This window comes from Gymnoscopelus microlampas, assembly GCF_963454915.1.
Source record: "Gymnoscopelus microlampas genome assembly, chromosome: 5".
NCBI lineage: Eukaryota > Metazoa > Chordata > Actinopteri > Myctophiformes > Myctophidae > Gymnoscopelus > Gymnoscopelus microlampas.
Window position 1 is genome coordinate 30,354,224 of NC_139942.1, and position 25,019 is coordinate 30,379,242.

General features: G+C 41.4%; 1 protein-coding gene across 1 annotated transcript in view; it reads left to right on the plus strand.

The window, feature by feature from the left end:
* The window catches only part of cdh12a (cadherin 12a), a gene marked incomplete at both ends in the record, with an annotated part of 73,849 nt that overhangs the window by 8,496 nt on the left and 40,334 nt on the right, over nucleotides 1-25,019 (plus strand). The window contains 3 exons of the mRNA XM_084056838.1: nucleotides 6,025-6,149; nucleotides 14,937-15,106; nucleotides 20,420-20,539. Coding sequence (XP_083912964.1) covers nucleotides 6,025-6,149; nucleotides 14,937-15,106; nucleotides 20,420-20,539 — 415 coding nt within the window. The remainder of the gene's footprint in view (nucleotides 1-6,024; nucleotides 6,150-14,936; nucleotides 15,107-20,419; nucleotides 20,540-25,019) is intronic.

The window sequence follows — 25,019 nt, forward strand, 5'->3', positions numbered from 1 at the left end:
GTACTCTTTGCACCTTAATCTCATATACATCATGCTGATATTGTTTTTGTACCTTCAATGTCTAATATCATATACATTGCATCATACTGTACCTGCTGCTATATGTTCATGCACCTTATGTCTAACCTCATGTACTACATACTGTACCGGATGGATATGCTATGTGCATATATAATGTAGATATCTTTCGCTTGATTTTTTTGTTTCCCCCTGCCCCCCTCGTTGCAACACACTCTCAGTCTCCAAACGCCTATTGTGACTTCTTGGGACAAATGTGACCCAACATCAAACGTTTGACTGGAAGGGGGTACCCCCCCTGGCTATTCACAGTTAAAACAACGGAGGTGCGCCTTCTAAAGTGGACTTGAGCCACTAGAGGCACCACCGGCGCCGAGTGAGTCGCTGTGCCGAGTGTTGAGAAGTCTGCTTCAGCAGACTCAGCGCCTTTCGAGTTAACAGTATGTCCCGATAGGGGGAGAATCATAACTCATATCCCCCTATAGTCAACATGTGCCGTCGTGGGTACCCCCTTCTAGTAAAAGTCCCACAAAGTCACCCGTTTGCCGCCTTGGGAGTGAGAATGCGTTGGAATAAAGGTTAGAGGAGTGCACTTGTGGCCAAAAGGTTCCTGGTTCAGACCAGCAGGAACAATCTGGGTGAAAAAGAGAGGGAGAGAGAAAAACAGAGCGAGCAAAACTCCTTCCTCAACGCTCACTCTTGAACAATCCTTGAGCAAGGCACTGAACACCCAACTCCTCCAGTGGAGCTGCTCAGTGGTCTGTACTGCTTCCAGGTGTGTGACTGTGTGACAGAGGACTCTTCTCCTCTCTGTGTACTCCCTAGACCATTGGTTCTCAAAGTGGGGTCCGGGGACCAGCTATATTATTTGATATAATGTCACAATCATTTTAACCACATTTTAACCATATTTTTAGTTTGGCTATTCAAAAATAGCAGATATACAAGCTCATAGCGCGGCACCGAGTGCCGTGCTATGAGCTTGTAGATCTGCTATTTTTGAAAAATCGGGAAAACTTGTGCAAATCTTTGAATACATATATTTTTTTAAGTGAACATTTTAAATCTTTGCTTCTGGGGGCCCCTGGAACAAAATATTTTGAGATGGGGGTCCGCGGCCAAATACATATCATTTTTGGTGGTCCTTGACATGGAAAGGTTTGAGAACCACTGCCCTAGACGTAGGCGCTATACAGTAGCAATTTGACGTTCAGTAAGGTAACAGTCCCCAGACTCAAAAGTCAAACATACCACAAGAAATATCTCACATCTCTTACTGACAGCATCACAGCCATCATTTATTTCAATTCCGGTGGAAAATGAGCCTGACGTTTGGCCTTTGGAGCATTCCACAAAGTCTAAAGAGGAATTATAAGTTTTCAAAACTTTTTGATTTATGTCCGTTGTCCACAGATACTGTACACTCTCCTCTCTGTTCGGTTCACATTTTCTGGGCTTTGCATTGTGTTTTACTCTACGATAGTTGGACTCTAAAATGGTATTTTTTTTCTCTTGAAAATGTTTACGATGTTGAAATGATGGACGACACAGCGTTTTTTCAGCCTTGGTTGTCACTGCAACAACAGCACTGAGTCAGAAGTATAATGTCAACAGTTGCATAAGAAACTGTTCAAATCAACATAGAAGCACTGCAGGTGCTGTGGATAAATGTCCAACGAGTGCTTCTCTGGGCGTCACATAGTTCATCATATGACAATGTCGCACGGCAAAAATAGATCTACAAGCACAATGTGTCACATTGCGTATATGCATATCAGGGTTATCGGATTTACAGCTGAATATCAAAAGGACACCATGGTACTTAGAATTGCAGGTAAAAGATAATTTGTTATTTTGAAAGGAGTGGGCAGTCCACAACCCTTGGTGATGTTTTCTTTATTGAGACAGATGAAAAGCAAAGTGCAGCAGGAGACATCATAGGGTATAGGAAAAGGAAAGCAGGCCATGGGCAGATTTCAGCCTAGGTAAGCAGCAGGCATGTGTGGTTCTGGAGGTGAGCGTCTTAACCTCCATGGGGCACAAAACACACATTTGTCAATGCTATAACAAACTACTCATTGCCACCCACAGAGATGAAATAGTGCAGGTTATATCTGCATCACTGCAACAAAAGACAAAACAAAAAAAAACATGCACAATGATTTACATGTTACCTTGCCGGGAACTGCTGAAGTCAGGAGGTGCTGTACCGCAGGGCAGACAGCTAAGACTATATTTTAAGAAGTGTATTAATATCCCAATGCACTGGCGGAGAGAGAGGACATGAAAAAGAGGCTTGCAGCTGTTTTAGCTGCCCCAGCTGGACCATAGAGCAAGTTATGCACCTTAGTCCAGCAAGAAGCAAGGAAGACATATTCATGTCTATCCTATTATTTATTTATTAGGCAGTTTTCCCCCCTGTTTTTTTATTTTAGTTTTTATTGTTATGTAGATAGGAGAGTAACGTTATGCTTTGTTTAACAGAAAGAATCACATGTTAATTAAAACCACATAGATGGAAACTTTCCACCACGGATAGACTGTACATAGCTCACCATTCAACATCAAGTCATGAATTATTTTGCATTAGATACTGGTTCTTGACATGGGGTCTGGGGACCCCCAGGGATCCCTGAGGGGGTTCCAGGTTATGATTGTTAATGATTGTTAGTTAGGAACCAAATGGACCTGGTACATATCAATAATAATAATAACATCATAATAATTATTATTATTATTATCATTATTATTATTATTATTATTATTAGTAGTAGTAGTAGTAGTAGTAGTAGTAGTAGTAGTAGTATTAGTATTTGTATTAGTATTAGTATTACTATTTCATCTAATTTTATTTATTACAGCGTAGATTGGGGTCCCAGAAATACAAATGGTATCAAATGGCGGTCCATGGATTAATGTATATCAAACTGGAGGTCTTTGGAATTCAAATGGTTGAGAATCACTGGTTTAAGATAACCCCCAAATCCATTGTGTCAGTTTGGCTGCAGCCATCAATGCATCACCCTAAATACTGCTGTGAACTCATGTTTGACTCCCGGCCCGCTGAGCATGCTGCTTGTGTGGCCTTTCAGAGGAGGAAGATATATCACGTCGTTGTCCCCTTTACACATGTCTCCTTGACCTTTTGAATGGTGCATCAATCCGTCTTGGACAAGACATGACTTTTATGTGAAATGACCACTCCAGAGTATAATGTGTGGCCATTGGCATTCATCATGAGCACTCGCAACTCTGATTGTGTGGAAATAAGCGCTAAGATGGGCAACTCGTGCGGGCTCCACACTTAAATACCAACATCTATCACATGTGCCATGAGGAATAGCCATTTCGAAGCATATTACGTGTGATTTCCATTTTAAAAATGTCAACATTGGTATTCAGCATACGGCAAGGTGCCCCGATAAGCTATCCTTCCACTGTTTAATACACCGGGCACATAGGATTCAAGAAACAAAAGCAGGCCCTTTCAGACAGGATGCATCCATCAATACGCAGGCTACAGACGCTTAGCTTTAATTTATCTGTGATAAATGTGCAGAAGAGGGGATGGCTTTATTTCAACACAAAAGAACCAATTAGCCGGAACATCAGATTAATTTCCCTAGTCATTATATACACAACCCGCTTAATGAATGCTGTACATTCATGTTATATCTGAGTGGAGTGAAGAATAGTTATTTACAAAATTGTTTTTTTTTTGAGGTTTCCGCACATTCATTGTGAGCATTATCATTCACAGAAAAGAAACGTTTTTTTCTTCTCCCTTGATTCCAATTTTGCAGATTGTTTTGACTTATGATAAGGCATATGAACTGTGAGCCTCTTTACCCAGTGGCTCCATTCCTCAACTTCTTTTCATTGGGCCATTCCCTGGGAACTCTGGAGCTCTTTAGTTCAATTACTTTGTCCCTCTCTCCCTTGCCTCCTTCCCATCTTCATCATCTTCTCCCTTTGTTTCTCCTGTCTTTATTTTCCTCCTCTTCCTGTCTTTCATCATTTCATCATTGATTGCTTCTTTCTTCCTCGCTCATGTACTCTCTACTTTTCATTTGCCGTTCAATGGCTGTTTCCTCCCATTCTGTCCTTTGTTTGCTCCCTTTCTTCCTTTTTGTGCCTTTCTTTATTTTGTTGACGGTTAAACAGCCAGTCAGCCATCAACCTTATTGTGTGTGACGAACCGTAAGCTTTGTACTCAACCTCTGGCTACGCGTGCTAAATGTACAGAGTACGAGCTGTTCCCAATGTCATACATGCGTTTAATTATAAATAAATCACGTCCAAGCTATGAGCTAATGTTAGAACCCTTCACTGTTATATAACACTATAGCTAGAGCGGAACCATGCTTTTGGTGAAATAGCTCCTGTATCTTTGTGTTATTTTTGAGATGTCAGATGAACAGTTTGATTCTTTTTTGTCTAGTGATGGTGTAGTGGCTAGGTGTCTTATGTACTGGTACTCTACCATACTGAACTGTAGGTAGTCTACTCCTGTTGGTTTGGAGTCAGATACATCCAGGATCATCTCTTCTGTCTTTCCCCTTCCCTCTCTCCCTCTCAGCATTTCTACAGTCTGCGTAAAAAAAAATATATATTTTGGGAAAGAGGCGAACAAAGACTTTAAGTATTTTCTGGACAGGAGAATAGAGCGCTGAAGTCTGACATCACTGCCGCTAGAGGGCGCTATGCCCCTGGGTCACAGCGTTATTTTTTGTGTTGAAATTTATATAGGGGAATTTAATCAAAGAGTACATACAGTTATTTTATGTTTTTCTCCAAACACAGACGTTATCAAATGTAAATGAGTCACATACCTGATAAAATCGCCGGGTGGTTTGTTTATGTTTGGAACACACTTCTTATATGACGCGATCTAAAAAATAACGCTGTAGGAGCCAGGTAGATTCAATAAATGACCAATAAAATGATCACTTTTTGCACTACTCCATAAAAAAAGTTTAGTGTGCTGTGTTTGGCCCAATGTTGTTCTGTTAACCCATTAAGACCGGGAACGCATCGGTGTCCTTTTAGATTTCTTTAGCCATTCAAAAATAGCAGATATACAAGAAAAAAAATACTGGGGAAAAAAAAAAACTGTTAGGATTTAGAAAACGTTTTTAGAATCGGCCTCAGCTCAAGTAAAGCCTTGGAAACATCATTTCACAGAGCAAACTGTTTTGTTGTGTGGGTGGTGTGGAGTTGTCAAACCAACTCTACAGCAGCTCAAACGGACCGCCAATTACAGTAGCTTGGGAGGAAATCACAACATAAAATTACACCATTCATGTGAAGTAGGCATGTTCTATGTATTTCTTTTTTTAATTATATTTTTTTCTGTACATTTTGTTGAGTGAAGTGTTGGCATATTTGACATTTGTCAAGTACATTATCTCAATATAAACTACCTCTAACCCTATGCATTCTGCATTGATCTGCATATCTGTATACTTTGGTACGGCTTACATGGTCTTTTTGGCTTATGACAAACTCAATATATTGCTCTGACTTGATGTCTGACACGATAAAGTATTATGTCTTATTTTTCAGCCCGCTAATTAGCTTTGGAGGAAATAACAACATTAAATTACACCATGCATGTGAAGTAGGCATGTTCTATGTATTTCTTTTTTTTGTTATTATATTTTTTGTTCTCTACATTTTGTAGTTGGGTGTATTGTTGGCATATTTGACATTTGTAAAGTATCTCATTAGATACTAACCCTAACCCTATGCATTCTGCATTGATCTGCATCTGTATACTTTGGTACGGCTTATGTGGTCTTTTTGGCCTATGAAAAACTCTTATATTGCTCCAACTTGCCAATGCGGGAAGCCCCACATGTTTTGGCTTGTAGGTGCATTAAGACACAGAGCATGCAATCGATATCTGACACGATAAGGTATTATGTCTTTTTTCTACCTAAGAACAGCCACCTGACCCATTGATTTTCTCTAATTGAGGGAACGTGCTGTGTTGTCCCCCTTCAGCTCCACACAGATAGGGACCATGGAGAAAGTGAAGTCAAGTACACGCTGTCTGGGGAGGGAGCCGGCTCCATCTTCACTATTGACCCGATCACAGGGGACATACACGCTCTGGTTGGACTTGACAGGTGAGCACTCTCAAGCATTTCAAGCACTCTCAGGCAGCACTTTATACTCAGTGCCTGTGCACTGCGAGGTTTTGTAAAGATCTAAAGCAGCAGGACCCCCAAATTAATATTTATTTGACCACAGACTCCGATCTGAATATATGTGTCAGGAACCTCCACACACATTTTGTGTTGTAAAAATGTTTAAAAAATGTTTCCAAGCTTTTTTGAAAATAGCAGATCTACAAGCTTACAATGTGTCACATCGGGGTTGTATTAGGCTGAGTGTGCATGTGTAAGCAAGCATGTGACTGGATGAAAGGTTAGGGTTAGGACTTTTTATACTTATTTGATTATGTAAACTATATTATGTTATGATCACAGAGATTATTAGTGCTGAGCTTATGATGCCTCTTAATGTCATAGCATTGTCTCAAAGATGCATTCCAACTTCCAACCATTCTGATTCTTCCCATACCGCTCGGCTGTGCTTTTATCGATGGCTATATTGATCACCAACCGCTGTGACCAGGGAGCTAGTTTGCAGTATTTCCTATTTCCTCTCGCCTTTTACTTCTATACGGCATTTGACTTTGAAGAAAACAGTTAAGTCAATGCACATGCACTGCAAACCATTGCGTAAAACCTGTAATGCCCATGAGGTTGTTCCAGAATAGCTACTGGTATTCTTGTGATGCCTTGCAGCGCTCGTCTGCATGTATTATCTATTGCATTGTCACCGTGCCCATAATCACAGTAAAGAAAGCCCTCCCGGGTATTACTGCTGTCACAAAATGCACTTCAATTACACTCCAACCAGATGCAGCTGGAAATATTCAGTGCACAGGGTGTGCTTTGACAGGTTACTGTCTTATAATATATATCTTATGTAAGTTTATAACTTGAAAATACAAAGCAAACATTATCAGGGATATGACAGAATAGAGCCGTTTCTGGCATTGATAAATAAGATATACCTGGGCCGGCTAAAGAAGATATGTGACTATCTTGAAAAGTGAATGATGCTGAAATAGTAATTAATCTAATGGCCATACGGTATGAATGTGATTAAAAATGCTATTCACATTCACCTGAATAGACCAACCCGATTTGATGTGAAAGTTCATTCAGTTTGAAAGAGGTGGTATAAACCCTTGATTGTCTGTTCAACTGTTTTGGAGTATGTATTGTTTAAGAGTTTAAGAGTTTAAGATGCATTTCCTACTGTATATGACAAGATCAATGTTATCTCCAGGAGAAAAGGGTATGTTTGGCTCTGTATGTCTGTTTGTGTGTGCCTGTGTGGCTGCCAGCAGTTTTCAACAACACGTGCACCTGCTGCACCAAAACTAATATCACAGACAAATGTAGAGTTGCTGAACGAGCATGATAGATTTGAAAAGATTCCATGTTTCGGGTTATTTGATACTGTATGTTGTGCGTTGGGTTAAGACAGTGATTCTCAAACTTTCTTTACTAGTGTGCCCTCGCCACAATATTATTTGGTTAAGAGACCAATCTCTCCCTTTTCTCTCTCTCTCCACCACCTCTTTCCTGAGTCTATGGCTTGTTCTGCCACCTTTCAGATATAGCTCTGTACATCTCATCCTAAATGCAGTTTTTTGTACAGTATTGTCTGTGAGTTGTGTGTGGGGCAATACAAATGTGACACATTTAAAATGGTAGCCTGTGAATGACTGGTGATACAAACATAAACACAAGGAATTAAAAATCAGATTCTGCAGACTACAGATCAATTTATACTTCCCTGTGCGGTGGTGCCTTGCGCCGAAAAGTGTTCAGACTTCATGCCTCCATATATACTGTCTACTCTGCTTGCACCATGATAGTGATATCATGATAATAATCAGAATTATTAGGTCCCTTTCCCCCTTCGCCCCATACCTTTTCATACTCACGCACAACCCCAAAACATTGTCATCACATGCCCCAGATAGAGAAAATAGAGAGGTAGACTGTGAATGTGTATGAGAGACCGATAGAACCAGGTGCTATCTTTTATGGCTGTCGGTAGAAATGTAACCGCATACTTCGCTCTTATTATTAGGCCATGCCTCCCGGTGGAGATTTGCGTGCTACTGAGCACACCTTTCTAGTTATTATGATGATTTGGGCCCTTTCCCAAACGGGGCCATCCCCACTAGCTCTTTACAGAAAAGTGTCACTCTAGATTAAGTCACACTCACAGCTCTGGAGGGCACTCCTTATTTTAAGGAGGGAATAAATAAATAAATGTGTAAACTTAGAATGGCCCTTGGCACTCTCCACTGGCAGGAACAAACAGTCGTCCCCATAGCTACTGACACACCTAGCTTGGCAGGCTGCTGTGTCATGCGCCACCTAGGCGTTTCAGCGTTTACAAGAGGCACTTCATACAAACGTGCTTCCAAAAGCATCTACATTTTCAGTTTTTCGTTTTTCAGTAATGCATTCAAACAGTGTGTGGGTACAAGTCAATGGAATTTAGAGACAACGTGTTCCCCTTTATAGTTTTAAGTTCACCACACATTCCATGATTTTTTGAAAGGCCGTCCTCCTGCATGTGAGCATCCACTCAAGGATTAGTATTCCATAAGTAGTGAGTTGTAAATCATACACTACACCTGCAAAGAGCCAGGACCTTTCAATATGGCAGGCCGACCTACTTTTTATTTTATCTCTACAGTATGTACTGGCTGGCTTTAAGACCCAAATAAGAATGAGAGTGTACAATTTGTATTTTCAAATGATCCATTTTTACTATTTGACCAAATCACAGAGGTTATACACAAGTGTGTGTTAATCCAGGAAGGGGATTTTACTCTAGTGAGTGTCAGCAATGGAATCCGAATAAAATGTTTATATCTAACTATATAAATGGCGAGCAACTTCCGCACCCTGGGTGCGACACCCCACAGCTCTGTTATCGAATAAACAACGCACCGCCAGACCACATGTCGCCAACTGACTCGCCACGGCGGCCGCGCTGAATTTACGCGTCGCGTAGGGGACCTCTCATTGCTCACTACACCTTTTCCACCGCGCAACATAATTAATTCTACTCACCAAATGTCGGACAAAACGGAAGGGGAGGCAGCTTCGTACCGTTTACCGTGCACACCACCGACACCGCACGGCGACGGGTTTCGCCGAAACAACACGAGCGGCCGCCATTGCACTCTGCCCATGTCCTCCACAACAGCACACACACAGCTCCTTTGCTTCAACCCCCCCCCCTTCTTACGTACCTCCTTTGTTCCACCCAGGCCGTTACTTTCACTTCACTCATGTCTCGATCACAATATGTCCGTCCTTCACGTGCCATGTTCATCCCAAACACACAAACAAACAGCCACCGCCACAGCACAGCACGCTGCCCAGGCTAAGCTGGTAAACAAACCTGCCTAGGTTCATGACACCACAGGACTCGACAGTGATGTCATCATTATGCAACCCGGAAGTACAAATACCAAGGATAGGTCAGTGATGTCAGTCGGGTTGCCAAGTTTGCTGCCAGGTTTTAAAAAACAAGCGACAGAAACAAGCAAACCGTGCATGAAAAAAAAAAACTGCCGAAGGGGTCCGCCATGTTCCAGGGGGGTCCCCGGGGGTCCCAACACTCACAGGGGTCGGCGGACCACCAGGGGGTCCGCGGACCACCAAAGTAACAATCACTATTAACATTTTTTCCAAATTTTTTTTTTTTTTTTTTTTTTTTTTTTTCCTTTTCCTTTTTGGACACTTTTACTCCGGCGATTTGGGCACCCCAATATACACGCACCCACGCTGGGCCCCGTGCGCGGCTGGGGTTGAGGGGGGGCGTAGCCCCCCGAAACTCTAGTACATGTATAATGCACTTGTGGTGGAATGTTCTGTGATTAGTGGATAACATTGTACATTTACCATTGTTTGAATTTAAGGTGGAGAAACTGGAGCACGGAGCTGGAGCGCGGTAGTTCAGGCTCCTCCAATCACATACAGCTACAATCCTACTGGTTCCTCGTAGGCTATAGGCATACCGACATTTACACTTACACACTCAACATCACTCGCTGCTACAACAAATGACAGGTCGTCAGTGATTAAACTCACTCCACCTCCCCAGCCCCTTTCTGTAGTATAGCGTTTAGGTTTTCACATGTCAGCATGTCACTCAATGCAGATTCATATGCATTGTTTCATGCTATTTTAACCCATTAAAACAGGGAAAGAATCTGTGTCATTTTAGATTTTAGCCATATTTTATACTTTGGCTATTCAAAAATAGCAGATATACAAGCTCATAGCGTGTCACTTCGTGCTGCGCTATGAGCTTGTAGATCTGATGTTTTTGAAAAATCTTGAACATTTGTGCAAATTGTTGAATTTTTTTTTTTTTACATTTTAAAATCAAATCTTTGCTCTCTGGGTCCCTGGACAAAAAAAATTGAGATGGGGGTCCACGGCCAAATACATTTAATTTTGGGGGTCCTTCACATGAAAAAGTTTTGAACACCACTATAGCAACATACGTTTTTCAGAAAAACATTTTTTTAGGATCAGCTCAGGTCTTAATGGGTTAATGTCTATGAATCTTCAAGACGGGGTGCCATGATTTTCAGTGATCCCCCCCGCCCCCCTTAAAACATAATCATCATGTATTATGGTTATACTAGGAGGAAGATTTTTTTCAAAAAAGTGTACAGAAATTGTTAAAATTATGTTTTTATGTGGACACGCCTCCAGTTTTTACTATGTCACTAAAGCGCTGTTTCTCTATTGGCACGTTTGACCCTCAAGGTTTCAGCCTCCAGGAAGAAACTCCAAATAGTCAGAGAAGACATAAATCACCATAAAAACACCACCAGGGGGCTTAATGAAGTTCTATCAACCTCATAGACACATGAAAAACAGAAAAAGTGCAAAAACATGGCACCAGCTCTTTCGTGTTCTGCCCTGTGAGGGGTTCATATGTCTATTATGTCCATGTAATAGCTGTGTATATTTAGGCTCCGCTTCGGGGGGGTTTTGATGGGGTTTGTGATCTCAGTGTCCCTATCATACAGTACTTGCGCAGATTGTTCTGGAGCCATATCCATCCACTTCATAATGTGAATTTTGCTGTGTTTGAGTTATTCTGTTGCTGCAGGATCATACTTGTACACAGCAGAGCACATAGTTACCCAGGACACATATATAGTATATTATGGAATGTTTTGTTCTGTCAGTGATTGCAAGTTCCTATTATAATTTATTGCTTCATAATTAGGGTTTGGCTGTTGCAGTGGCATGCAGTGTTGTTTCTGACAAACATAGCATGTTGTCTGCCAAAATGTTCAGCTGTTTTGATCCGTCCACAGAACATTATTCTTCTAATAGTGTTATTAAATGGGGCACAGCAGCAGATGACCGGATATCTAATTGACCTCATAATCACAATATCCCAGGACACAATATCCCATTTCAGTTGCATGCATGTATAAGTTTTCAGAAAAACATATAAGCTGTAGTTTTCCAAAACAAGTGATACCTTTATCTCTGATCAGAAGGTTACATTGTAACTTCTCCTTTCATATGACATGAAAAAAAGAAATGTTCAGTGCCCATCTAGTTGCTGCATTCACTCACATTTACAGTATGATGCTAGTGCTACTCAATGATGAATGATGACAGCATTCTCTGTATTTTGTCATCTTCCATTGAATGCTTACAGTGTCTCAAATGTCTTTGATGGTCATACTGCAGAACATCAACAACTGGTGTGGAAGTCACTAAATGATCATATTTACATGATTGCCTTATCTGATGCACACTCAAAATACTACACATTACAATAATAACACAGCCTGTACAGTGGCTGCAATCCACTGTTTATTTGAGAATGGCAGGTAGCCTATAGCCTTGATTTTGTATTTAAAAAGATCTTCTAATACTTTATGTTAGAGTCGCTCAGTCGGTCCTTTGCCTGTTTAGCCATTAAGCTAAATAAACAAGACACCAGGCGTTCTGCTCTGTCCTTGGATAAGTGTGTCCTGCCCACTCACTCAGGCACTTTTGCTCATGTACTGGAATGTACACGCACACACGCACGCACGCACGCACGCACACACGCACGCACGCACGCACGCACGCACGCACGCACGCACGCACGCACGCACGCACGCACGCACGCACGCACGCACGCACACACACACACACACACACACACACACACACACACAATTACTTTTACCAGTGTCTGCGTTTCATGGCTACTGTAGTAGGCTACTGCTATGACACCTGAAATTCCCTCTCGATCAACAAAGGTCCATCTATTTGATTTATTTTCGCTGATGGACCTCTATGGTGAGGTTAATATAAAGTTTGATTGATGCTAGAGGCCAAGGTGTACAAAGATTAGCACCCACAATAGGCTATTGTCCGTGCAGCCACTAGTGTCCTACTTAGTTGCACTTCAGCAAAGCAAGGACTAAACCTTAGATTACCTTAACCCCGATCTGTCGGTGACCCAGTGATCTTCACAGCTTTGGCGTACGTACGTTTTACCCGGACGCTGAGAGCTGAAATACTTACAAGTCTGGGCATTTGGAAAGGGAGAGGGAGGGAGGGAGAGGGATTGAGTGAGCGAGTTACATGCTGTTTCGCTGAAGTCTAATAATTGCGTTAGTCTGATCACTCAGAGTGGACTAGATTAGTGGTTCTCAACCTGTGGGGTGGTCCCAGATGACAGTGAAGTGACATTTTGAGGCCCTTTAAAGGGTTAGTTCAGATTTTTTGAGTATTTTCTGTAGGAAATACTTACCATTAATGTAGTGGTTGCAAAGGTATTAATTGATTGCCTGAGTCCCGTGGTCAGAGTTATGGTCCGTTTCTGATAAATATGAAGTAGTTCCGGTAGATTAGTAGATTTGGTGGGGGCCGCTCATTAAAAATAAATAAATTTAAAAAACTAACGTCATTTGTATTGTTGACCTATTTCTACCATATAGAGCAGGTTTCGTTCAATTTCGACCCCTCTGTCACATGGTACTAATGTTTGTGTCCAGAATCACTGCGCCGCGGCAGCCTACTCACGCACAAAATATATGACACAAAAAAATAGTACCATGTGACAGAGAGGTCGAAATTGAACAAAACCTGCTCTATATGGTAGAAATAGGTCAACAATACAAATGACGCTAGTTTTTTAAATGTATTTATTTTTAATGAGCGGCCCCCACCAAATCTACTAATCTACCGGAACTACATTCATATTTATCTGAAACGGACCATAACTCTGACCACGGGACTCGGGCAATCAATTAATACCCTTGCAACCACTACATTAATGGTAAGTATTTCCTACAGAAAATACTCAAAAAATCTGAACTAACCCTTTAAGACCTTTTTAATACCTAATACCATAAAAAAGAAAGAGCTATAAACTATTGTAGAAAAACTATAGTAGATCAGCTATTTTCACAATATTTATCTGTGGAACCGAGTCAAACTAAATATAAGCCTCAACTCCTACATTCCAAGTGCTTATCAGGGTCCCCAGCTCAAATATAATTGTTTTAGGGGGTCGCTGCCTGAAAAGTTTGGGAACCCTTGGACTAGAGAGCTGAAGTGTAGCTTTACTCACAAACCTTGACATAATATGTCAATCCTTTTATTTATCCATTTGACCCACTTTTAGTCTGTTTTGTTTTTGTTTTTATTGTTTGGTGTGGAGCTGTACCACATATGGCTTAAAATCAGATTTTATGTCCCTGCGTAAATCCCGCCAAATCCATCCGTACATAGAGGGCTCAGGGTGTCCGATTAATATAGGTTGTCTTGTGCCTAAATATGACATGTAACACAGGAGGTGTTGCATTGCCCCTTATATGATGTACAAACTGCACTTGACTTTGTAGTTTTTGCAGTTACTCAGTATACTGTAAACACTCTATACTCTAATACTCTACAGTACTAATTCCTACAGTAAGGATGTGTGTCCACCAAAGCATTTTTTCCCTGCTGAAAATACAAGGAGCTCTCCCTAAAAACGCTTCCAAATGCCCAGACTTTCTCATCTATTTTAGCTCTCGGCGTCCGGGTAAAAACGACAGACGTGAACGTGAAGTGCAGAATCGATGGCCCGGTAGACACAGCCACTAAGAGCCCCAAAACATCACCTGAATTTTCTTTTCTTTTTTACCATAATGGAAATGTTAATGATTATTAGGCATTCATACTTAATTACTTTTCTATACGGTAATAATTTCATCCAAGTAATCTCCAAATTCCATCCATTCTGATGACTCCCACAGGGCTCGGAGAGCTGTGCCTTATTGATGGCTTTATTGATTACCAACTCTTGTGACCAGGGAGCTAGATAGCAGTGTTTCCTATATCCTCCTGCCTTTTACTCCTATACTGAATGGATTTGACTTTACGTTGCGTCAATGCACATGCACTGGGAAAGTTGTAATACCCCGTGAGGTTGATCCTCAGTATAGCTAGTGGTATTTCTGTTCTGTTTAGCTCATCTGCACCTTGAATCTATTGCTCTGCCGTTAATGTGCTTTTTTTAACAATTAAAGGAGTAGTTCACCCAAAAAATAAATGAGTTTTTGTAGCATTCCTAAGCCAATCATTTGATGAACACTCATTGAGTAGGCCTCCTACTGAGTCTCCTTCTGACGATGACCCGGTCATAACATTTTTGGCTTAATCTCCATGAATTCAAGGCTTCATAGAGTGTGTAATTGATATAAATTAAGTAATTTTTTGGGTGAACTACTCCTTTCATTAAAATGTGTGTGCGATTGAACAATTTCAATTGTATTCACGTTCCCTTTGCAGAGAGGTAAAATCGTACTTCACGCTGAGGGCCCAGGCTGTCGACATCAGCACCGGTCAGCCTCTGGAGCCGGAGTCCGAGTTCATCATCAAGGTGCAGGACATCAATGACAACGAGCCAAGGTTCCAAGATGGCCCCTACACTGCCAGCGTCCCTGAGATGTCCCCTGCAGGTGAGAGAGGAGGAAGCAGAACAGAACTAGAAAAAGTGCTCCCCGGAGCACAGGTCTCAGATCAGGTAGGTTATTGTGGGCCAGCAATGTTAATTGAATATGAAGAATCGGACAGATTGATCTTGATCATTTGACTGTAGAGATAATGTGTACCGATTTGCGTGATGTTTGGACAAAATATGTAGTAGTAATATGAAAAAAATGTTTTGCAAAACAATTGCCTCCTGGTGGCGCTATAATAGGGCTATCAAAAGGGTGGCATTTGTGCCTCAATGTAGTGCAAATGTGCGTGCAAAGTTTCACCGCAATCGGACGCTGCGTTCATGATTTGAGGCATTTTGTTCAAAACAAAGCACTCCCAAAAGCACTTGGAAGCCAGTCTTAGCTACTCAGGATGGAATATGAAAAATCTGACCCGTTTTGTTTAATGAGATAATGACTATAGAGATACTGTACCGATTTGCGTGATGTTTGGACAAAATATGTAGAAGTACTGTCAAAAATTTGTTTAGCAAAAATCAGCCTCCTCGTGGCGCTATTACAGGCCTATGTGAAAAGTTTGGGTCACAGTTTTGTCAGCTCTGTCATCCAGGGAATGTGTGTGCACAGTTTCGCTGCGACCAAGCCAACGGTGCCGGAGATTAGCTGGTTAGCAATCTGGGAACCCATCGTCAAAAAAAAGGAAAAACAGCGCCCTCTGCTGTTTTTTTACCTTTGTTTTGATTCCGGGGGAGGAATAAATGGAACGCTGCCGACTGGAAACCGGCGTTTTGGTCTTCCCTCAGCCCTCACTTCCGGTCGTGCACCTACTGTATGTTTTCATTCCCACTAACAACATTTCTCCTCGGAACACTAACATCATTTCTCCCACGCAACATGGATCGTTTTGGTTATAAGCCCACTTGTTTCTATGATGGAAGTACAAGTTCAAATATGACTAACTTTCCGTTGTTTTGTCGGCTCCGAGGACGCTATTGTTAAATGAGTTTGGGTTTGTTTCCAGAAGGAAGTGAACGCACAGATGTAAATCCCGATCTGGTCACAGACGCACACACACACACACACACACACACACACACACACACACACACACACACACACACACACACACACACACACACACACACACACACACACATTATAACACAGCCTGTACAGTGGCTGCAATCCACTGTTTATTTGAGAATGGCAGGTAGCCTATAGCCTTGATTTTGTATTTAAAAAAATCTTCTAATACTTTATGTTAGAGTCGCTCAGGCAATAAAAAAATCATTTTTTATTGGTGAGACAAAGGTGGTAGAAACAAGGGTTAATTATCATTGGTAACATATCACATTCCTTTTTACTTTTATGAGACATAACAAAACAAACATGACTGAACGTGACCAAGACAAACAACAACAACAACAACAACAACAACAACCATAACAATGAAAAGGGGGGGGGGGGGGGGGGGTTAGTACTCATTGCTATAGAGTGTTTGTTCAGTAACAGGAGTCTCTCCAGCTCTTTATTAAATAGAAAATGCAATTTCAGATCGGGATACCAATTTTATCCAATCAGGATTGAGAACTCACCCAGGATACAGATTAAACTGAAAGAAAAATTGGAACTGGAACACTATAAAAAAATAAGCTGATAAATGGGTACTCCCTCCTGATTGGCTGAAATTGTGTCACCTACCTGAAAAATTATGTTCTGTTTATTTTATGTTTTATCCCACGATTTTTGTAACCCATTTTTTCACCCAGTGCCAATTGTCTACCTAATCCTGGGCGCTACACTCCCTCTGCCAGCCTAGGGAGAGCTCATGCCTCCTTCAATGCATGAGAGCTAGCAAGCCACTAATTATCACCCGACAGGGGGGAGGTTCCCTGGTTAGACGTAGCGCGTGGAAGGAACACGTTATTCCAACCAGTTCCTTTCCCCTCCATCAGGCGCCCCGGCTGACCAGGAGGAGGCAGTATAGAGACCAGGATTACTGCTTTTTTTTTTTGCTGTTTTTGTGAGGGTACCTACCCTAGGAGACACGGTGACAACATGCAAACTCCACACAGAGTAGGCCCTTTCACCAACCCCACCTAGGGTATGGGCACTGATGACGCGGAAGAGAGAACACACCCCCAGTGCCCACAGCGTCGCCGGCCGGAATTGAACCCAGGACCTTCTAGCTGTGAGGCGACAGCGCTACCGACTGCGCCACCGTGCCCCCTCTTATGTTCTGTTTATTAAAGATCCGGAGAGATGGGGGGAAACTGTTACTGACAAAGACTCAATAGCAATGATTAACAGTTTTATCAGAATATAGTGCTTTAACCTTTTAACAAAAAACCTTTTGTTTTGACCAAAATATATCACTTACCCTACCTTTTACACCTTCCAAAATATAAATAAAAACCAACTTTTCAGATCAACATCGCCCCCCCCCCCCCGCGCCCACTTCGCCTGTTCGCCCAGCTATCGCCAGTAGTTGCCGGCTCTCATAGACATATAATGCACTTCCGGAGAATACTCTCCTGAATCGCCCGTTGTTAAAATGCACCATCAGTGTGTAGTACAATTTTACCTCTATGCAAAGGGAATGTGAATACAATTGAAATTGTATTCATGTTTATAACCATTGCTGTAGAGCTGTTGAGACATATGCTGTATGCCATCCACAGTGTTAGAGCTGTATTCCTGCTTAACGAGAACCCCCTTTCAGTGTGTTTATGCATGGACATTTTTGTACTGTTCCCCTCCTCATTTAGATTATTTGTACTCTGTCTGTCTGTCTGTCTGTCTGTCTGTCTGTCTGTCTGTCTGTCTGTCTGTCTGTCTCTCCCCTTCTCTCCCTCCCCCCTCTCTCCCTCCCCTCTCTCCCTCTCTCCCCTTCTCCCCCCCCCCTCTCTCTCTCTCTCTCTCTCTCTCTCTCTCTCTCTCTCTCTCTCTCTCTCTCTCTCTCTCTCTCTCACTCTCTCACACTCTCACACTCTCTCACACTCTCTTTCTCATGTGTTTTTGACCAGTTGTATAGGCATATCAAGGTGGACTTGTAACCACTTAAAATCGTCTTTTATCTTTTGACGTGGTTCTTATGAAAGAGAGAGCCTGAACAAGAGAGAGAGAGAGAGAATGGACATTATTATTCTCAGATTCATGCTTTTGTCTCGCCATGTCAGCTTTTGATTGCACCTGCCGCCTACTGTCCATAACGCATGCATGTACGCAGTCATGCACGCACGCAGGCGCGCAGTCACGCACGCACACACGCACAGTAAATGTATATCACTGAGCCAGACCTAGCTGTCCATCTGTCAACTAAATACCATTACTAAGAGGTAATTTAACAGTGGAAGTCTTACAGTAAAACCTTAAGCTCTTAATGCTTCAGCTGCAGGCTGCAGTACTCAAAGGGGTCAACATGTTGACCATAGTATGTCTGCTACACCAAAATACATCAACAAACTGTATGGCACATACACTTTTACATAACTACTTTTTTCTTATTTTAGTGCAGTATTATTGAGAGTGGGATGTTTTGGGGTTCCAGTTTTTTCTTTTCTTTTTTTCCTTTTTTTTAACATATGCCATATGTTTGTTTATTGACAAGTCAATATCCCCAAACACATTACAGCCTGTCATGAAGCTAGATATGATAGAGCCAAGAAGCTAATCTGTGATTTCATTTGAAGACACTCTCAGGTGTCAGCTGCATGCTTTGCTCTTACTGAGTGACTCACCCCACCAGGGAACTTCTTTTGTTTCCTTTTTCTTTTCATTGTAGCGCTATAGTAAAGCCTGGTTCACACCAAAGAGGTTTGTAGATCAGCTATTATCGGAGTGCGACACCGTTACGACAGTGAATAAATGAAGCATTGGAACGTAAAATAACAGCGGTCTAATAGCTCTAACATAGAAAATGGAACCAGAATATCTGACTGCAGTTCATCCCTATGGTTTCCCCAATGATTTTTAAAGATGCTGTTAATTGTAAATAGGAATTGTTCTTAATAACCAGTCTAGTTGACTATAGGTTACATTAAATTAAACATGATGACCTTGATTCTGGACTTGCTTGATTCTAGTTTTGAGAGAACTGCTAATGTAGAAAATCGGACTAAACCTGCTACCTACGGTACATAATGTCCACACACAGCAAGCATTTTATGAGCGGAAGAGCGCTTTAGATATCATGTCGTCAACGTTTATTGACGCCCGCAATATTGGAACATGTCAGCTGTTGCTGTGCTCAAACGTCATGTCATTTGCATTATTAGCACAAATAGCCAACAGTATCTCATGGTTGTGGTAACGATGTAACATCAGGTTGTAAATGACTGGGTTGTCAGACACAGACAATGAGGATCAAATGAGCAGCGATCGTCTCCAAAAGCTGAACTATTTCCCGCTTGAAGCACTCGGGGCGCTTCGCCAAAAAACACTGGACGCCGAACGGTGAAGCTCTGGCACTGGGAATAGGAGGAATGTACACATACCATTGAAATGCATGGCAGACAGGCAGACGGCCCCTAAAGCTCCAGTCCATAACATTATTTAGTGAAGAACATCTGTTTGGTAGACTATGCTACAGTAATGCAATACAGTTAACACAACTGTGGTGGTGGTAGGAGGTGGTCTCTCTGCTCTTCTATTGAAACATTTACATCCTGTGGTCAGGTAGGACCACTACTGGTTGACCAGAGTTATTGCATAAAACATAAAATGGAAAATGTGAAGGTTTCAAGGTGAGTTTTCTTTACCGTGGCCGAGGCAGAATGTTTATGTACTTCATTCACTCTCCCCGGACCCCTACCCCCCCACCCATTCACTAACAAGCTAATACAGTCCTCCTTTAAGTCATTACGTTCAACCTCTTGTCATTCTCATTCGCTACAAGCCAACTCACTCACGCCCTCTACCCACAGTGCAACTCTGGCGGTTCATTTAAGCAGCCTCTGTTCTCTGTTCATTCTACATGCTTCGCTGTCATTGCTGGTTGTACAGCTGTCAGTGTAAACATTCCTCCACCTCCCCGGCCTCCTCCCTGTGGCATTTGGTTGTTGGTGGGATGGTTCTGTGGATGGTGTGGTGTTATGTGGTGGTGGTTGTGCATTAAGGGTTCAATGTTGTGTTTATGTAATAACTGTATTATGCTCTGCTCGGGGGGTTTGTGATTGAAGATCTTTGACATGTTTGCATAGGGAATCTTTAATATCACATGAGCAGAGACACACCGCCAAACTGAATGCAATATCATTGCATATATGGTAAATGGTTAATATGGTAATGGTTAATGTCCAATAATTTGTATGTGCATGTTGCTTTTGACAGGGACATATGTGACACAAGTGACCGCCACAGATGCAGATGACCCCACGTATGGCAACAGTGCCCGCATCGTCTACAGTATTCTTCACGGGCAGCCCTACTTCTCTGTTGACTCCAAGACAGGTGAGACAAGGCCTGCAGAACCTTTGTGCTTATTTTATACTTTGTTGTGCAACAGCGCCGCTCGCCGAAAATAGCTGTTCTACAAGCTCACAACATGCTTTACTTTTACTCTTTGTGACGTACTGTAGCAACTATTCGGCCATTTCAAAATGCCAACGTTTGGTGTATTGCGTGAGGAAACGGTGGCATCTCAATCACCGTGTATTTCAAAGGTGTAGCCATTTCCAGTTCCTCCCAGAAAGCATTTGAAAGGCCAATTTAAAGAAGCAACTTGTGGACGCAATTCACCACTTACATTTGATGTGAGCCTGTATGTTCTTGAATCTCAGTCTCAATGCAAAGTGTGCTGTACCTGAAGCACAGCAAACAGCCATGCAACTTATTAAACCCATCTAAATGTCATCATTGGCCATGGCAGGCACTTTGCAGTATGTTCTCAAATTGTGAACCCTTCACTTGAACTAGAAGCATTTGGCATGGATAACATCGTGTGTATTCAGCTGTCATGCCAAATGGTTCTAGCTCAAGTGAAGTGGGACTGTTTTGACTAAAGACTGAGTTTGCTATTCTCTGCCAGAGGAGTGAGTTTGGCTGATTTCTTCTCCTTTGTAACACTCATTTTAATCAATTTATTTCACTGTCTGGTAAGGATTGGGCTTGTCTGGCCCAATGAAAACAATCATTATTTTGCAGACTTGTATCCCTTCCATCTCTCTTTCATGTCAGGATAAAAAAGTACTCAATCATATGGAAGTGATTTGCAGTTAAATTTAGAAAGAAATCATTAACACCATAGCAGAGGACCATATGTATGCTTTTGAGTTGGCGTAATGCCACTATTGAATAGTAATAAACTACGGTAATTGTAGTCCGTTTTTCACATTGAAATGTTTTTAGTGTCTGCTCTTGATGTGTCACCAAGATAAGGCGTAGACTTTAGCACATTTTTCAGGCCATACAAAGTCACATCGTGTCTCGAATGAGAAGATAAATATCATAGCCATGAAATCATCCTGCTAGCTACGTAATTACTTCCTTTCTCAAATCCCATTGGAAAGAACAATGAATATAAGATGCAAACTAATGCCACCTCAGAGTAATGATTTCATTACTGACACTTATTTGGATTTGACCATTGTTGATTTGAGAGTTGTTTGTTTGCTCAAATACGGCTATGCCTTCCTCGAGCAATAATTATGGTGTGGACTCACTATATTAGCACTGGGATAGCATTATAATACATAAAGTCATTATGGGGCCATTCTCACACTCTGAGTTCAAATGACACAGAGGATATTACTTTGCACCACTGCTGGTTTTAGAGGGGGCTCATTTCCCAAATTGCAGTTGTCTTTGAAAAATGCACTCACTGTCTGTGGTGTCCTCATTTCTAGTTCTTTATTCTCTCTCTCTCTCTCTCTCTCTCTCTCTCTCTCTCTCTCTCTCTCTCTCTCTCTCGCACGCGCGCGCATGCACGTGCAAACACAAACAAACACAGGCAGTGAGAGGCACAATTGACCACGAGAGAGAGAGAGAGAGAGCATAAACTAGTGACTTTAGCTACCGACAGCTACTTTACTTCTTCCTCTCTAGGCTCACTGTCCGGTTTACTTGCAGTGGTGGAAAAAGTACTCAAATTCTTTACTTAAGTAAAAGTACCAATACTGCAATATAAAAATACTCTGTTACAAGTAAAAGTCCAGAATTAAAAAAATACTTGAGTAAAAGTACAAAAGTATTGGCATCAAAATGTACTTAAAGTACCAAAAGTAAAAGTACTAAATATTTGAAAATAGCCGATCTACAAGCTCACAACGCGTTGCGATGCGATAGATCTGCTATTTTCAAATAGCCTAGGTATAAAATAGGGCTAAAGTGGTTAATGTATGTTTTATAATATAATAATTTATATCTGAAAAGTAACTAGTAACTAAAGTTTTCAAATAATTGTAGTGGAGTAAAAGTACAACATTTGCCTCTGAGATGTAGTGGAGTAGAAGTAAAAGTATTGGAAATTGGAAATACTCCAGTAAAGTACAAATACCTCAAAATTGTACTTAAGTACAGTACTTAAGTAAATGTACTTAGTTACTTTCCACCACTGTTTACTTGTGATGTTTGTCAGTCTAAGCACGTCTCTTAGAAACTACACCATCATTGTTATCATCAAGTCGATACAAAATAGTTAGAACTGTAGAGTCGCCGAATTATCTACAGAAGTTAAACTTCAATATAGGACTTATTTTAATGAATAAAATATATTTTTAACCAATCTGTATGGTAGAGTATGTTAATATGATATAACTAGCTCAACTGCAGTGTTTGGAGGTGGTCTACTTTATCTTCCATTGACTCCAGTGTGGGGTAGGACACACACCAACTGGTTGACATTGTCAATACAGTTATTTGAAGCAGACGGCCATAGAGCTGCCATCTTAGTTGTAGTTCAGACATTGCTTTAATTACCTCTCTCCATCAGAGGGAGACAACATATAGCTTTAAAATGCGGTGAAATTGCAGCATAGCAGTTTTGGACATCTTTTGCCTCGATTTTAAACATTGAACGAGAAACACAAGGCGGGAGAACACCATCATCACAGACCTGCGTGCTAATGACAAAGACAAAGACAACATTAACTTTAAACCCGCCATCATATAGTGCACGTTGGAACCGCTCAGCGAAAACAATGCTGTGTCTGTCCATAACTGTTGCACCAAAGCCTAGAAAACCTTTACACTAATTGATCAATAATTTTAACCCAGGATTACAAATCAAATCAAATGAAATGAAATCAAATCTATCTATTTTTATAGAACACATTTACAACAATCGCAATTGACAAAAGTGCTGTACAAAGTGACACAAAACATCAACAAGAAAATATGCAAGTGCAACAACAACAAAGCCTACAAAGACCACCAGTGCTTATTGCTTCCTCTCTCCTGGTGTGTTGGTGGCTATCTTTACCTCACTCAATTTGCAATTTTGCCTTTTCTGCCTTCAGTTGGATTGTAGCATCTCCCTGACCTCCACTGCTGATTCAGGGCTGATCAAACACTCTCCCATGAAGGCAGAGGGTGGTGCACCAGGCCTGAGGGTGGTGCACCAGGCCTGATTAGGCACTACGGCTGATTAGTGTTCAGAGGTGTCCCTTTCATAACATCCAGCCAAGAGCTCTAATGTACTGGCCTAATGAATTCTATACTCTAAAATCCTGAGTGTTCATTTAACTCTGAGAGTGTAGGAATCCTCTGACCATTTATTCTGATATACACCAGACAAGATTTGGCAATTTTTCTCTTTTAACTTTTTTTTTTTTTTTATCTCACAAGTGTGTAAATGCTGTTTTGAGTTTTATTTTATGGCTTTTGTGTGATGTCTGAAGGCAAAGTTTGGGATATATGATTACATGGTTTAGAGGGGAGAGTTTGGTTTTGACATGGATGTTTGGAGTTTATGAAGATGAGTGTGCATTTAAGTTTGAGTTTTCAGAAATAGAGCATAATTTCAAGAAATGTCTTGGCAATCAAGAAAACTATAATTGGCTGACTGTCACTGTCCGTGGTCCTGAATGATCAAAACAGCTTTTTCCCTTTGGGCTACTATAGCAGTGGTTCTCAAACTTTTTAATTTCAATGACTCCCATAACTGTGAGAGTGTACAAACCATATGTACACTCTCAGAGTTACAAATGGATAAATGAACACTGAGGATTTTGCCGCATACATCCACATGTGTCTTTCACTCTCTCTATTTTTCTGTCTCTCTCTCTCTCTATTTTTTGGTCTCTCTCTCTCTCTCTCTCTCTCCCTCTCTCTCTCTCTCTCTCTCTCTGACATCCACCAAATGTTAACAGATACCTGTTAAGCATAGTGTAACTGTTGAAAGAATGCATACATAGGATGGATGTATAATTTGAAAAATATTTGACTGAACATAATATTTATTCATAGACTGTTCAGAGATCCAGTGCAGATCTAAGGCCATGTAGCTCAGTTTGGGATGTTTTATCTTTTATTTGTATTATCTTGGTTCTTGACTCTTTACTCTCACCTCATGCGTTTCATTCTCACTGCTGTAGCTGCTGTGACACCTGAATTTCCCTCTGGGGATCAATAAAGGTTTATCTTATTGCTTTCTTCCAACCTCTAATCCTCCCCCCCTCTCTCTTTATCCATCTGCCTCTGACTCTCCCTCTCTTTCAACTTCGCTCTTTCGCTTTCTTTATTTATCAGGGCTTTTCTCTCTCTTTCAACCTCTTTCTCCTATCTACCTATTTCAGCATGTCTTTCTCTCTCTCCCGCTGACTTTCTCTCTCCTCTTGCCTCGTAGGAACTTCAAAGGTGACAGAGTGTTTTGAAAAGTCGCACGTCATCAGTTTCAAGTCATCACTTTCTTCTTGTTCTGAAATGCTCTGCCCTCCCCTTTTGCCTTTCGCTCTGTTTCTCCTCTGCATTTGCACCTAGATCAGAGGTTCTC